The 17580-nt window shown below is 37.9% G+C and overlaps 1 protein-coding gene across 1 annotated transcript in view; it reads left to right on the forward strand.

The window, feature by feature from the left end:
• Window positions 1-12582, forward strand: part of LOC125654845 (tripartite motif-containing protein 3-like) — a 15703-nt gene extending 3121 nt beyond the window's left edge. The window contains exon 2 of the mRNA XM_056144134.1: window positions 9049-12582. Coding sequence (XP_056000109.1) covers window positions 9076-10749 — 1674 coding nt within the window. The 5' untranslated portion in view covers window positions 9049-9075 and the 3' untranslated portion in view covers window positions 10750-12582. The remainder of the gene's footprint in view (window positions 1-9048) is intronic.
• The last annotated feature ends 4998 nt before the right edge of the window (window positions 12583-17580 follow it).

Genomic DNA, 17580 nt, shown 5'->3' on the forward strand with positions numbered 1-17580 from the left:
ATAGGATCTGCTTATACATGTACCTGGACATATTAAGAAGAACAGGTAGCTGGACATTAAATAAACACAGTGATTTAATATGAATTGGGTGACAGATGCTGTAGATAAATAATGTGTTGCAATGTACAGAGCAGGAGATGTACCTGAGCACAGGAAACAGAGTTGACAGGTGTTAATTAGCATACTCTGGGACCAGAGAGGACCAGTGTACATGTTATTGTTATGAAAACACCAACACACCCCCTAAAATGTTTATTTAACAGTTAAATGAAGATTTGAAACAATAGGTAGTTCTTGATAAACTAAAGAATTTGAACAGAAATAGAAAACACTTCCCCCATCATACTATCTATGGCTTCAACAAAACATTTTGGAATTTCTATGATATTGTTGAGGACAACAAGAAGACCACAGCAAGATGTAAAGACTGCAATGCTGTTGTCAGTGCCAAAGTAATACGGCCACGAAACAGTTTTTAATTTTTACAATAAAATTTTACATCTTCCCCTATTTAATTGAGTTATTTACATTATTTATTTAATGTTATGACTTGCAAGTATATTATAAACTGATAGTGCATGTTATGAATTACAGTATTTACCATAATGGCCACTGAAACATTTAAAATAACCAACAACACAGACTATAATGACCAAACAATTTTCAATCAACCAGTATTGACCACTATTGACCAGTATTGACCGGTTTTAACCAGTATTGACCACTTTTTTGCCAACCCTGATTCCATCAGTTTAGATTAGTATTTTTTTCGAGCTCGGTCCATTCCGGCAAGGTTTTTCAATATACCTCATTAATTTATTTCAAATATTTTATATATTCTAATAGCCCTGGTTTCACAGATGTGTGGAAACTTTACCGAATGAAAATATATCAAGTATTAGTGGAGATATTGTGATTTTTTTTTCATGTCACTACTCCTTTTTAATTCTGGCCCTGGTAAAATTTCATAATTCAATGCAATTTAATTGTTTATTTGTATGTATACCACTTACATAAACATGATTAATATATATACGGTGTGACCGTTGGACCGAGCGAAGCATAATATGGTCATTGGCGTGTCCCAAGTGATAGTCAAAATTCTGTTCAGTACGGTAAATTACAATTCATTTAAAAATATGCATTATTTATGAAATTTCCCTTGCGCTAAACGCCCAGTATCAAAGGAGGATATCTATGAGGATAATTACAGGATCTGCCTATTCCTCTAACGTGGAGAAGACGTAAACCGTGCATAGTGACGTCAGATGTAGCCTCGACTTTTTTCTTCGTCTTTCAAACCAAACAATTATAAACAATAATTAATTTCAAAATATATATTATTTATGAAATTTTCCTTGCACTAAACACTATACGAGGATAACAGTTCTACAGGATCCGCCTATTCATTTAAAGCGGGGAATATAACGCCAGCCGACGTAAATCATGAATTGTGACGTCACATTTAGCCTCAACATTTTTCTTTTTCAAATCAAACAATTATAAACAACAATACACCCCGTTTGGAATTTAAAAGACAGTTAAAACAAAACAAAATTAACCAATAAATTCAAAGTGGTAAAAAGTAAGCGTAAATATATCATATATTTTTATTTAAAGAAACTCATGAACTCGTTCATTTATTTAGTCGTATTACTGTTTTTCTGTTTGATGATTGGCTAAAGACTGTAACAATAATCATACCATTCATTTTTAACAAACTGGGTGTTTGAATTACAAATTGCACGTTAGTCTTGTATTTTCATGCCCCCCGAGATCGGGGGCATATTGTTTTTGTCCTGTCTGTCATTCTGTCTGAAACTTTAACCTTGCTAATAACTTTTGAACAATAAGTGATAGAGCTTTGATATTTCAAATGAGTATTCCTTGTGACAAGACCTTTCCGTTGGTATTGAACCTTTTGACCTTGACATTTGACCTACTTTTATTTTATTTTTTATATTCTAAATGGTAAATATTAGAGCTTTCATATTGTACATGAGCATTTCTTTTGACAAGATCTTTCTACTGGTACCAAGATATTTGCCCTTGTGACCTTGGCCATCTTTGGAATTGGCCATTATCGGGGGCATTTGTGTTTCACAAACACATCTTGTTGGCATTCAAAATTAAAACAAGAATAACTGTAGAAGCAACTAATGAACAAAGCATAATGGCGGCGCCCATATGGATCACAAGATTTTCAGTGAACGTATATAGAGATTATCTCTATTCATTTGCAAATTTTCTCATTTTTTATTTTACGTATACGTGTTACCTTTAGAGTCTTGCTTCGCAGACGGGCCTTTGCTTGGTATAAAATGATATTGCAATATTTGTCAAAAGTGTTTGTTTTTTTAGCGATATTTTGACCAAACCCCCCCCCCCCCAAAAACATTCAATTTATTGAAGATTTATGGCATTGATCCCGATCCCGATTATTTAGTAGAAAAAATTGAGCGATGTGACGTAAATACATCAGTAATTATTTTCATGTATGATTGATAATGACGTCAGACACACGTCTGCTTCTGCAATTCCGGGCTGAGAGTTAAATGTATTCAACCGGGGATGACAATAGTCCAGTTTGCACCTTGCGACAACTTCCTTCATGTCACAAACCTATTCTCTTTAGAGAAGTCAAGAGGCATAGAGGAGTTTAAATCACAACTCTGATTAGGTCAGCCTGTTTTTCTCTTAACTGGTCCCCTATTGTGACAGCTCCCAAGACCAGTTATGAGTTAACATAAACCCGGGACAGGGGACATGTTGAAAATGGATTAAAAGCAAGTAATTGTGTTGATTGTGTTGATTTCCTTGTGTCAGTTTTGTGAATTACTGCTAAATGTTTGAAAAGAAGTTGTCTATTGCGTAAATCCAGGCATATCTGAGTTGAAACATCGGTCGAAGCATAAACCGTCACAGACTCTGGCATTTACACGTTTTCCAGAATCAAAATATGAATGCTTACGAAGAGAAGTCGATGTCAGAAGGCTATGTCTCTCAACTTCTCTAAAGAGAATCACAAACTCAAATACCAGATACACCGCACACTGCCTCAGAGATGCTACAATATCGTAGCCCTTAACGACAATAGCTTTGAACTCCGGCCATAATATGTTTATGAGTGGACACTGAAACGAGGCTTCTGTACGACGTTACAACAGCTGTGACGCCTTAGGAATTCACTGATAAAACTCGACAAACCACTGTAACACTCACTTGTCCACCTGGAAGCCGTGACAATCCTCAAGAGAACCCTACCTGGCATGGTGGCACACCACATCTTGATAATGCACGTGTCACACATTTCCGTTAGTACTGACATCGAACTTTGCACTTAATTCCAGTTCCACTCAGGGCTCGAAATACTCGCAAAATGCGAGTACATTTGAAAAATAGCGAGTAAAAATAGTGGACACTCGAAAATCTTAGCGAGTGGCGATTTATAAACTATGATCATATCGTGTCCGTTTTATACGGTGATGCGCTATTCGCTTTTCTTAAACTTACACTCTGAATCATATAAACGCTTACGTGAACGATCAATTTCAACAACCGTTTCTAGCCGGATTTTTCTTTTATGATTTTCTAAGAAACTCGGAGTCAAACAAATGCTTTAGAGGTCGGACATCGCATTTTAATGAAAAATATAGACATGTGCCACGAGTCCTTTTCACCTATAGGGGTGCTTAAATTAATTTCTAGTATGAGATAAAAATTAAAAAATCTAAAAAATCGGAGTCTATGTTTTACTAAGTCTTCCGGTAGTTATTTATCAGAATCATGAGAATACCCTATCTAACATAATTTATTGTCATATTGAGGTGGGGTTGTAGTGATGACGAGTGCACTGCTCACTTCGTAGACGATTATCAAAAAAGTTCACGAGGTTCGTGATCGTGCTGCTTATAAAACCATGAGTCCGGGATTTGCTTTGAAAAATCACTACTGACAACCCTGATGTGGAACGAAATTGGAAGACTGGATCTAGACCTGCGGTAAAAAGGTTGTGGATTAGAGGTTCGATAATCAAGAGACCTAAACTTTGCACCATATGACTTGCATAACCTATTGTCTTGTCCAAATGATGTCTGTTGACCCACTAGGCTCAGTAATGTTGGGGAAAATCATTGATTTTTAAAAAAAAACATATGAAAAAGAGCACTGCTTCATCACTTTTCTTTTAGCTTGTTGGTTTTCATTTTAGCCTGTGGATTTTTTACCCACAGGCTAAAATTAGCCTGTGGTAGAAAAAGTTAATTTCGACCCATGCCACTCAACAAAATTCTTGCAATTTTCTCTGAACGGGACTTGTCTCTAACTCAACCTTTTAAAACTGCATTCTTCAGTTCACAAGAAACCCTTTAGCTCAACAGTAAACAACAGTTCGTGGAAGTCGCCATTAGGCGTAACGGATTTAGTTTTTTTTTTTAAAGTTGTGTGTTCATAAATTACTACGCCCATCTTGAAATGCCATAGAGTGTAGTCCAAGAATAACTCGTTAATTATATCCCCCGCAACAAGTTGCGGGGGGGGGTGTACTGGAATCGGGTTGTCTGTCTGTCCGTCCGTCTGTAGACGCAATGGTTTCCGGGCTCTAAAGCATTATCCTTTCCACCTACAGTTACCATATCATATATATGGACTACTCATGGGATGAAGACGTTCCCTATCGATTTTGGGGTCAAAAGGTCAAAGGTCAAGTGCACTGGACATTGAAGTAGCAATATGGTTCGGTTTGTCATGCCATTTGTTTTTTACACTCAGAAAAGAGGTAGTTTATACCTATTATCAACACCCTTTGGGAGATTGGGGTAAGCGGGGGGTATTCTTAGTGAGCATTGCTCACAGTACCTCTTGTTCAACTCAAATCAAATAATGTTTTATCATACAAACTCAATGTTTTAAAATATTAAATGACAAGGAATTAATTTATTATATTTTCGTTGGATGGAGGTATACCACAAAAAAAACCCAGAAAACTTTTACATCATGCGCTACGCACAATGATGGAGTTTTCTGTCTTTTTTTTTTTTTTTCGTGGTATACCTCCATCCAACGAAAAAATAATAAATTCATTCCTTAATTCAATGCCCCTCTTGAACTTAGAATTTTGAGCCTGTCTGTCCTGTTCTTGCAGTAATGCATAGTATTACCATTCATTATGCAAGGCATTGTCAAGCAATGTTGGAGCGTGAGGTATGTGAACTTGCTCATTTCTGTTTTCTTTCATTTTGACTACAGATAGCTCCGTTAACTGATCAAGACATAGCTAAGGGCTCATGGTGGGTGTGGCAGGTTGACAGGGAATGCTTACTTCTCCTGGGCACCTGATCCCACCTCTGGTATATCCAGGGGTCCGTGTTCACCCAACTCTCTATTTTATATTACTTACAGGAGTTATGAGATTGATCACTGTTCATTATCTCCGCCTTTCATGCGAGCAATATTTGAATTGACGCGCACATCAATTCAATTGATGAGAACAATACTTGATTTGATGCGCGATTATTGCATGCAATAATTAAATTGATGATATCTTCAAATAATTAAAGATATCTTTAATTATATGAGTTTAATATGTTAATTTGGTGTCCGGGGCATACAAATAGGCACTAAATTCAAATCCAATACCAGAGAAAATGAAATACCTTATTGATAACATGTGAAAAATATGATAACTACATGTACTTAAAAAATGTTTTTTTTTCAATTTATTGAAAAATGTGTGCCTTAGATAAAATGTAACAAACTATTTTGTCTACTCAACTCTGAAGAGAAGGAATATCTCTTTTAGTCAATTTTATTAAGGATTTAAGGAATGAATTATAAATAATATTATCTTTTCGTTGGATGGAGGGATTCCACGAACAAAAAAGACGGAAAACTGCATCATTGCATGTAGCGCATGATGCAAAGTTTTCGGTCTTTTTTTCCCCGTGGAATCCCTCCATCCAACGAAAAGATAATATATTTAAATATGCAAAGCATTGAGTTTGAATGATAAAACATGATATGATTTGAGTTCAATTAAAGATTTATTCTTAAACTACATTATATGACGCTTTGAAATTGGCTTAGTAATTTATGAAAACATCAACTGAAAATCGGAAATGACCAGGCAAGTAGGGTTCTCTTGAGGGTTTCTACGGTTTCCAGGGGGACAAGTGAATGATGTAGAGAGTCTTGCAAGTTTTGCTAGTGAATTACTAAGGCATTGCTTTTGATGGTCGCTGCAATCTCTGTTATAACTGCGTACGGACGCCTCGTTCCGGTTCCCACTCATGAACATAATATGTCGGAGTTCAAAACCATCGTCGTTAAGGGTTTGAATTGCAGTCGCTCTGAGACAGTGTGCTGTATAGTTTTGAGAGCATCCAGAATTTCGAAATATATCGGACATGAATTTCGAAAACTGGTACACTTTGACAGGCTTTGCTGTGAACCACACTTTCTCTGATTGTGGAGACGCCAATGCAGCTTTGGAACAGTGATTGAATAATGATGTGGCATTCAGGTCTTTGACATGAAGAAGTTGTCGTAGGGTGCGAACTGGACAATTGTCATCCCCGGTTGAGTACATTCGATTATCTTGTGGAGCATCAGATGTTTCAAGACCACCCTGGCAATTCTTTTGCTTGGTTTCATGGGAAATCACCACGTACTCTCTGTCATTCTCATCATATGAAAACTCAAATGAGTTTGTCATCAGCTCATTTTGTCATTTTGTGTCATCAGACACAAAATGGATCGAAAGGTCATACCAGACCCGATAATACAAAATGATGGGATTATCAATAGTGGAAAGGTAGTCGGAGATTTTCAGCAAGTCACTACTGTTAAGAACTGGTTTGTGCTGTGTAGGCCGAGATAATCCAGATTTCATATTTTGCTTCAATTTGCCATCAAGGATGGCATTTGCTGATTTGAAATTTCTATCTCTAACAATGTCAAAATCTGGACCAATATCATTCAGATGTCTGTTGAGAGCTGATGTTGTGGATTTTAGTGTGTTTTTGTGATACTCTTGAGGTTTGCCCTTCTTGGGGTCAAATTTAGGTTGGACTTCAGCATAGAAGTGGCTCAACAGGCCACAGAGTTCCTCTTTTTCTACATAATGCAGGTTAATGTCTGTATTAAACTTTTCCTTGCTCCAATCTGATTTTGATTTCTTTAGTTTGGGGTGTTCTCTCAGTTATTGTTTTATATGTTTAACTATTCTTTAAGTATTCGTTAGCGAGACAGACAGAGAATTTTTTTATTTCATTTGTTTTAACGAGTGCATACATTTTACAGTGTTTGTTATTAGTGCTGCTATTTAATTATTCATCTTTTTATGTTAATATATATGAGTAAATTTGTTTGTATCACGTTACCTTGGAAAATCTTGACATCCCACTTTGTTTTGATCTTTGTACCCTTGGATTGACGATCACTCTCGATTCCTTTTAATTCCTCCTCAGAGATTGTTTTGAATCTTGGATTGGAAACTATGACGGGGAGGATGTTCAGTGTCTAATGCCTTAGCCTATTCTCTAAGCGCCTCATCATTGGATGTAGAAGCATTTATGATTTCACAAATATTCTGACAATTTTCATCCTCATCATCAAAGTTATTAAACAGAGAAAAAAGAGTTTCTTCTTCAAAATCAGGTTTCATAACTTCACATTCGGGTCTCTCTTGAAAAATGTCATCGAAAGTAGACGTGTATGCGCGTGTTTTATGTTTTTCCTTCAAATAGTCATATTTATTTTGTTTTGTAAAATTAATTGTTTATTTATCATTTATTTTTAATATGTTAATGTTTTTGTTGAATGAATTTATTTGGATTGACAGAGTTGTTAGTTGTTCTTTTCAGGATTCCCAATCTATATTAAATAGATCTATAAATAGACCATTCAGGGGAATTCCCAACATTCCAATAGAAATTAGTTCCAGCCATTTATTATTTTATTTTTCGGGGAATACGATATTCAAATGATAATTAATTCAACCAATGAAAAGGCGTGTAAACATGTAAAATTAAATAACAAAATATAGGAATATGTTTGTGTGTATGATACATTGTCATAGAGATACGTGTGCTTCAACAAACCTAAATGGCATTTATTGTTATTGAAATATTCTATCAATTGCCATGCCTGCTCTAGATTATTGTAATTATCTCAATTTTGTCTGTTTTGGACTTTGAATTAGAAATAAAGTATTTTGTATTCTATGCCTCTTCCTATGTAAGGGCACCTGACTATAGAGATCATGGGTGCACAGATATAAATCCTGATCTTGTACCAGATAGCTCAGTTGGTGCTCAGATTTGTATAGCTAAGTTTCATGAAAAAAGATGTCAAGCATAACTGTTATACTCATCCAAAGATGCATCTATTATGCATGAAGGATGACATCCCTATAAAATCCTGGTCAAAAACTGAGGATCGAATCAAAAGTTTGTTAGAAATGAGCGAAATGTGACATGAAGGTAATATGTAAAATTCATTTTGGGAATAGTTGTCATGCATATTTGTAGAGCAAGGTCAGTTTCCCTGTATATCTTCCATTATCCTTTTCTCACTATCCAGACAGACACCTACACTTATTACAATGGGTTGTGTTCAAGACTACATCAAATAAATCTGTCATTTCAGAAAAGTATTGCATTCTTACATATATATTGAAAAACGAGCTATTTTAAAAACAACTTTCTTTTATTCTCGTGATATTTTGTAAAATTTTCAGAAAACCAAAATTGATTACATATCGATATAACAAAACATTCACCTACATCCGAAACCCCTCAATGTAATTGGTGTGTGATAGAAGGTAAGACATATTTCATGACTGGACCGGGAAGTGAACCCAGGAACCTTGCATTACTAGTCAGGTGCTCTAACCATCGGCTATCTAGGCTGATATCCACAGTCCATATAGCTCAGACCATTATAATGTATGAAGGTCCCTTGATAGTTACAAATTAACTTATTCCCAGAATTGAGACCAGCAATTGCAAGTCAGTCAGTTTGAAAATGTACTTTCTCTCTCTTTGACAGATATGACCAACGTCTGAGAATCAAGGAATGGCTACTGCCACCACCCAGGCACAGGAGCTCATCACCTGTGACCTAAACTGTGTCAAGCCTGTTCAGCAATTCTGTAACAGCTGCCAAGTCAGTCTGTGTGAAGACTGCATCAACAAACATGTCAAGAGCCTCAAGTCAATGAAGCATGACATTGTTCCCTTCACAAAACGCACAGTCCAGCTGGTGTTCCCTCAGTGTACATCTCATTCCCACCAGAGATGTGAGGGCCAATGTCAACAGTGTGATGTCCCAGTCTGCATGAAATGCGTCACAGGTTCACATAAAGGTCATGATGTTGTGGACATGACAGACATCATTGCCAGAAAGAGAGAAAACATTAAAAGAGAAACAGAAGAAATTGAAAGTAGTATCATTCCAAAGAACAAGTCATATGATGCAGATGTTGAAAAGAAAATTCGCAAATCGAAGACCCACTACTCTTATTTAGAAAAAGAAGCTAAAGATAAAAGAAAGAAATGGCACCTAGAAGTAGACAACATCTTTGACAAACTTGAATCACTGATCCAATCACTCAAAGATCAAGAAATTACGATTCTGAAGTCATGCCAGTCCCAACTCAGAAGTCAAAATTCCAGTATGACCCAAACTGTTCAAGAAAACAAAGAAATCCTGAAGTCCAACAAAATGTCTGATGTCAACCATTACAAATCCAAACTGACTGAATTCAGAGCCATTCCACAAGTACCTGATGTAATGTCACCCACTCTCAAAACAAACACAGTCCAAGGGAGAGAACTCAGCCTAAAATTAGGAGAATACAGGGCCACACTGACACAGACAACACTATCACTACCCAGTCTGACTGATGAAGTCCTCTATTTATCTGATAAGGAATTATTAAAAGAAGCCAAAGTGATTGCAAACATTCCAACAAATGTCAAAGACTTACGCAGTTTAGCCTGTGTCGGATCAGCAAAAGTGTGGATTAATGGAATAGAGAAAATAATACGATGTGTTGACATACATGGAACTGTACAAGACACTGTCACCAGTACATGTAATAAGTTCCCTAATGATATTGCAGTGAACAGACAGGGAGAACTGATTTACAGTGATGGTCCCAATAGAACTGTGAACATTGTCAGACATGGAAATATAGAGAAACTGATCACCACACCACAGGGCTGGAAACCAGGGGGGCTGTGCTGTACAAGATCAGGGGACATCCTGGTCAGTATGTTTACTATTGATATAAGCCATTTCAAAATTGTCCGTTATCAGGGACAGAGAGTGACACAGGAAATAGATAAAGATGAACACGGCAATCCAATCTATCAAGCAGGGGTATATTTAGTGTTTGTGACGGAGAACAACAGCGGCGACATCGTGGCTTCTGATGGTAATGCTAAATCAGTGGTAGTGGTGGACAGGACAGGAAAAGTACGATTCCGATACAACGACAAACCACCGGGGGGACAGAAACCATTCAGTCCAAGACAGATAGTAACCGACTCCATGGGTCATATCATTGTGGCAGATTACAACAATGCCTGTCTACACATTCTAGATCAGAATGGACAATTCATTAAATGTGTGGACAATTATGGATTAAGTGATGAGCCTTCTGGACTGAGTGTGGACAGTGAGGGGAGGTTGTGGGTAGGGTTGTGTGATTCAAGAGAAGTGAAAGTGATCCAGTACATGAAATAAACACCACGACATAAACACTAAGTGAATGTGTCAAATGTATAAAGACATTTACATATTTGAATATTTTAATGGGAATAAGCATTACATTGGCAAATTCATAATTCATGTTTTTGACAAACAGTATGACTTCCGAAATTTATGAAGAAATATTACATAATCACCTGCATATTGACGTGTTTATATCCTTCAACTGATTCACTATATGATAACATGCTCTGTGTGTGATCATTTTTATAAATCCAGGCTACTGACAATTAAGTTAATGTTACAGGGGTATCAAAATTCTCTTTTACAATCTACATTTTCCAAATTCTATGATCATTATAATATTATTTGCAAGTACATGTAGAGTTGATTGTTAGGTCGAATGTTGTCTGTTTGTTAGGCCTTTCTTTTCATACTGATTTTGACTACGGATTACTCTGATACATGGCTCATGGCGGGTGTGACTTGTCAACAGGGGATGTTTACTCCTCCTAGACACTTGACCCCCACCTCTGGTATAGCCAAGAGTCCATGTTTGCCCTACTCTTTTTTAAGTGGCCTGTGTTTGTACAATTCATAGGATTGATGAGATTGATAACCGCTTCCATCTATTTCTCTTTGTGCTGTAATAAACTAGAAAACTCACTCAGTCAGAAAGAGCCAAGAACTTAATTCATATATTACAGGTACTAGTGCTTATAAAACAGAATTCATTCATTTTTAGACGGGAGTGACGTTAATCTTTTTTCAGATCTACATTTCCATGTTCAACGAAATAGTGTAATGGTTTGGGCAATATGGATGGCTCAGTGGTTAGATTAAAACCAGACTAGTAATGCAGGGGTCTCGGGTTCAATTCTCGGTCCTGCCATGGAGTTTCTCCTTTCCTATTATATTTGGTGCAGTAAACCAGCACCTGGAATTGACAGATGAAAATGTCTTCTAGAGGATAAAGATCCTGGGTTGATGTTCAAGTGTATATTTTAGGAGGGAGGAATGTGGTGGTCAGACAGCTTGAATTCCTAGTGTCCAGATAGTTGATTTGATAGAGCACCTGATTGGAGATTCAGGGGACGATAGGTTCAAATACCATCTGTCCATTGCATATTCTCCCTTCCTGTTACAGTAGGAAGGTCTGTTGCAACTTTCAGTTTTTACCTCAAGACCAAGAAATCTACAGGTTGCTTTCTTTAATGATCAACTACATTGGAATTAAGTATGAAAGGTTTTTGTTGAAAAATGTTCAAAATTTGGAGTCACAACACAAATAGACTGACACATGCTTATACTCTAGAGGTGTCTTTGATAAACATCTACTTTTCTGTAGAATATGAATGCTGTATGTTGAAAATTTTTCAATGAAATTTGTATTTTGATTGGAATGAAGATTTATCATGATCTTGATCTTTGATATATTGATCCATAAGTGTTGATCTTCCTTCAATGGTCAACTCGATGTATAAAATTAGAAATTGTCAAGTCAAAAGCAGACATTATTATACAGAATTTTGACCCCCAATGTTATAGGTGTTTTCTCTTATTGTATAGTACATTATGTATGTGTGTACAAAATTTGAAATATTGCGGTGAAAACTATACGAGTTATTGCGTCACAACAAACGGAAGGAAGGATGGATACTCCTGCATTTTATGCAAGATCCTAATTACTAAGCTTTGTACAGAATTTGAATGGACAGACAGACAATGTGATTGTTTTAGGGATCCTGCATTTCTACTAAGCTTATAGTAACATTTATTTCAGATTTGTTTCTTGTTATCTAAATATTTATATTTTGTTGCAGTAGTGTCTATTTGCTTATTGTGTCAATAAAGTCCAAGTTAGATCAGGACAACTCTTCTTTATAATTCCCAGGAACCACAAGAATGGTTACAATATTTTGGTGACCAGCTTTAGCATGGTCCTCAGATGACTTTATGATCGATGCCAAATTTCAGAGTTCATCAGGTGTTCCACCAGTTATGGTGGTCTAGTGTCAGGGCCTTTGTTTCACAACCAGGAGTACCAGGTTTGATCCCAGTGCTGCATCAAACCTAAGTCATTTAACATACATAGTGACTGTTCCTTCAATGAGTGAGTGAAGGTTATGGATAACATAACCTAAAAACGGGGTGTTTTTGTGACAGTAGACATTGGCACAATAAAGAGCACTCGTTGCTAAGGCTCTTAGCACCATATACAGGTGACAATTTGTGGCACATCAAAGTTGGTGATGTCTCTGCATGCATGACTGAAAACTTATCCAATGGAACATCAAACATTATACAAACGAACAAACATAGGGGTTTTCATTAGCTGTATTTTGAACAATTTTGAAAATCTGTTTGGTACTCGGAGCTACCTTCTGCCAAGGCTTTCAATCCTAAATCAAAATAGGAGGGTTGAATTCTCAGTTAATTACCATATCTAACCTGAAACTATTTATTCTAATGGTTACAGTGAATCATTTTTGCTTGTTTCTTTTACGTCATTTCAAGAATTCTTACTCATCTTGAGACATCACTAGCTGTAGGTTAATTATACCACTAATTTATACCTTGCATAATTCTCAAAGCCATAGCAGTTTGAGAGTTCTTTAACATAAACATGCCTGTTGTGACACAGGACCTTAGCTTTAAAGATCTCGTTCGAAAGACCTGCAACTCTCTATTTTATATGCCAAGTGTTTGTCGAAGGAGCAATCACTATTTATCCTTATGTCTTAGGTTTGACCCGGCCATGTCACAAGCAAACTTTCCAGTCATGAATTGAACGCTCTAAATACTGAGCTACCATAAAGGGTGAACAGGAAGATAAAAATCGTGCATCAACAACTACCCCCCCCCCCCAACTACCATCCACAGAGGAATGGGATGTGTGATCAGGTTCACCACACTCGGGTCAGAACAAAAGAACAAATTATGTTAGCCCTCTGGCTTTTACCACACTCAAACTCAACCATGTTTGTTTTGAGTACAACTCTGAGCAAGCTCCAAAACATACTCGAAAAACTTTGAGCATATACTGTATTTGAGTACGAGAATGATTTTATAAAAGTTTTATAACCTTCACTTTTGAGTAAGAGTATAATGTTTTAGAGCATGGAGTTCGAGTATGAAAATGTGCTCAATAAGTATTCTAACCTCCAGGCCTGGTGTATTGGTATAATAGCACAGGGGGTGAGTCTTCAGGGTTATTTTTCCATATGTAGTTTTGTAGGAATCATTGCCTGCCTATTAATATCACAGCTAGATAAGTTTAGTGTGAGGAAATTGTGTCTGACTATCTTTCAACCTAGGATCTTAATCAGATTAACAACAAGAGGCCCATGGGCCACATCGCTCACCTGAGTCACCTTGGCCCATATCTGAAGACTTTCCATATATATTTGCATGTAAAACCTTAGTCCCTATTATGGCCCAAACTGCCCTTTGCAAACTTGAATCTACACTATGTCAGAAAGCGTTCATGTAAATGTAAACTTCTTTGGCCCAATGGTTCTTGAGAAGAAGATTTTTAAAGCTATTTCCTATATTTGTATGTAAAACTTTGACCCCCCCCCCCCACTTGTGGCCCCATCCTACATCCCGGGGGCCATGATTTGAACAAACTTGAATCTGCACTATGTCAGAAAGTTTTCTTGTAAATATCAGCTTTTCTGACTCAGTGGTTATTGAGAAAAAGATTTTAACTATATATTTGTATGTAAAACTTTGATCCCCCTTGTGGCCCCATCCTACCCCCGGAGCCCATGATTTGAACAAACTTGAATCTGCATTATCTCAGGAAGCTTTCATGTAAATCTCAGCCTTTCTGGCTTAGTGGTTCTTGAGAAGAAGATTTTTAAAGTTTTTCCCTATATATTTGTATGTAAAACTTTGTTCCCCCCTTGGGGCCCCATCATATCCCTGGAGGTCATAATTTGAACAAACTTGAATCTGCACTATGTCAGAAAGTTTTCATGTAAAAATCAGCTTTTATGACTCAGTGGTTCTTGAGAAGAAGATTTTTCCTATATATTTGTATGTAAAACTTTGATCCCCCCTTGGGGCCCCATCTTATCCCCGGGGCCCATGATTTGAACAAACTTGAATTTGCATTATGTCAGGAAGCTTTCATGTAAATCTCAGCTTTTCTGGCTTAGTGGTTCTTGAGAAGAAGATTTTTAAAGTTTTTCCCTATATATTTGTATGTAAAACTTTGATCACCCCTTGTGGCCCCATCTTATCCCCGGAGGCCATGATTTGAACAAACTTCAATCTGCAATATGTCAGAAAGTTTTCATGTGAAAATCAGCTTTTCTGGCTCAGTGGTTCTTGAGAAGAAGATTTTTAAAGATTTTTCCTATATATTTGTATGTAAAACTTTGATCCCCTATTGTGGCCCCATCCAACCCCAGGGGCCCATGATTTGAACAAACTTGAATCTGCATTATGTCAGGAAGCTTTCATGTAAATCTCAGCTTTTCTGGCTGAGTGGTTCTTGAGAAGATTTTTAAAGTTTTTCCCTATATATTTGTATGTAAAACTTTGATCCCCCCTTGTGGTCCCATCCTACCACCGGGGGCCATGATTTGAACAAACTTGAATCTGCAATATGTCAGGAAGCTTTCAGGTAAATTTCAGCTCTTCTGGCCCAGTGGTTCTTGAGAAGAAGATTTTTAAATGATCTCACCCTCTTTTTGCATTTTTGTGATTATCTCCCCTTTGAAAGGGACATGGCCCTTCATTTGAACAAACTTGAAAGCCCTTCACCCAAGGATGCTTTTGGCTATGCTTGGTTGAAATTGGCCCAGTGGTTCATGAGAAGCAGATGAAAATGTGAAAAGTTTACAGAGAGACAGACGGACGCCGGACAAAATGTGATCAGAAAAGCTCACTTGAACCTTCGGTTCAGGTGAGCTAAAAAGGGAGAAAATGCCTGCAAGAGGATAAATATCTTGAGTTCATGTCTACAAGTGTGAAGACATTTAAGGAGGGAGGAATGTAGCGGTCAGATGGGTTTGATCTCTGGTAGCCAGATAGCTCAGTTTGTAGAGCATCTGACCAGAGATTCAGGGGCCCGGATTCGAATCCCGATCTGGTCCATTGCATTTTCTCCCTTCCTGTTATTTATTATACCCCCGCAACAAGTTGTGGGGGGGGGGGGGTATACTGGAATCGGGTTGTCCGTCTGTCTGTCCATCCGTCCGTAGACACAATGGTTTCCGGGCTCTAAAGCATTATCCTTTCCACCTACCGTCACCATTTCATACATATGGACTACCCATGGGATGAAGATGTTCCCTATCGATTTTGGGGTCAAAAGGTCAATCGCACTGGACATCGAAGTAGCAATATGGTTTCCGGGCTCTAAAGCGTTATCCTTTCCACCGACAGTCACCATATCATACATATGGACTACTCATGGGATGAAGATGTTCCCTATCGATTTTGGGGTCAAAAGGTCACACGCACTGGACATCGAAGTAGCAATGTGGTTCGGTTTGTCATGCCATTTGTTTTTTACACTCAAAAAAGAGGTAGTTTATACCTATTACCAACACCCTTTGGGAGATTGGGGTAAACGGGGAGTATTCTTAGTGAGCATTGCTCACAGTAGCTCTTGTTATACACCCCGCAACAAGTTGTGGGGGGGGGGGGGGTATACTGGAATCGGGTTGTCCGTCTGTCCGTCCGTCCGTCCGTCCGTCTGTAGACGCAATGGTTTTCGGACTCTAAAGCATTATCCTTTCCACCTACCGTCACCATATCATACATATGGACTACCCATGGGATGAAGATGTTCCCTATCGATTTTGGGGTCAAAAGCTCAAAGGTCAAGTGCACTGGACATCGAAGAAGCAATATGGTTTCCGGGCTCTAAAGCATTATCCTTTCCACCTACAGTCACCATATCATACATATGGACTACCCATGGGATGAAGATGTTCCCTATCGATTTTGGGGTCAAAAGGTCAAAGGTCAAGGTGCACTGGACATCGAAGTAGCAATATGGTTTCCGGGCTCTAAAGCCTTATCCTTTCCACCTACAGTCACCATATCATACATATGGACTACCCATGGGATGAAGATGTTCCCTATCGATTTTGGGGTCAAAAGGTCAAAGGTCATGCGCACTGGACATCGAAGTAGCAATATGGTTTCCGGGCTCTAAAGCCTTATCCTTTCCACCTGCAGTCACCATATCATACATATGGACTACCCATGGGATGAAGATGTTCCCTATCGATTTTGGGGTCAAAAGGTCAAAGGTCAAGTGCACTGGACATCGAAGTAGCAATATGGTTTCCGGGCTCTAAAGCATTATCCTTTCCACCTGCTGTCACCATATCATACATATGGACTACCCATGGGATGAAGATGTTCCCTATCGATTTTGGGGTCAAAAGCTCAAAGGTCATGCGCACTGGACATCGAAGTAGCAATATGGTTTCGGGGCTCTAAAGCGTTATCCTTTCCACCTACAGTCACCATATCATACATATGGACTACCCATGGGATGAAAATGTTCCCTATTGATTTTGGGGTCAAAAGGTCAAAGGTCAAGCACACTGGACATCGAAGTAGCAATATGGTTTCCGGGCTCTAAAGCATTATCCTTTCCACCTACAGTCACCATATCATACATATGGACTACCCATGGGATGAAGATGTTCCCTATCGATTTTGGGGTCAAAAGGTCAAAGGTCACGCGCACTGGACATCGAAGTAGCAATATGGTTCGGTTTGTCATGCCATTTGTTTTTTACACTCAGAAAAGAGGTAGTTTATACCTATTACCAACACCCTTTGGGAGATTGGGGTAAGCGGGGGGTATTCTTAGTGAGCATTGCTCACAGTACCTCT

The sequence above is a fragment of the Ostrea edulis genome, chromosome 7, assembly GCF_947568905.1.
Source record: "Ostrea edulis chromosome 7, xbOstEdul1.1, whole genome shotgun sequence".
Lineage (NCBI taxonomy): Eukaryota > Metazoa > Mollusca > Bivalvia > Ostreida > Ostreidae > Ostrea > Ostrea edulis.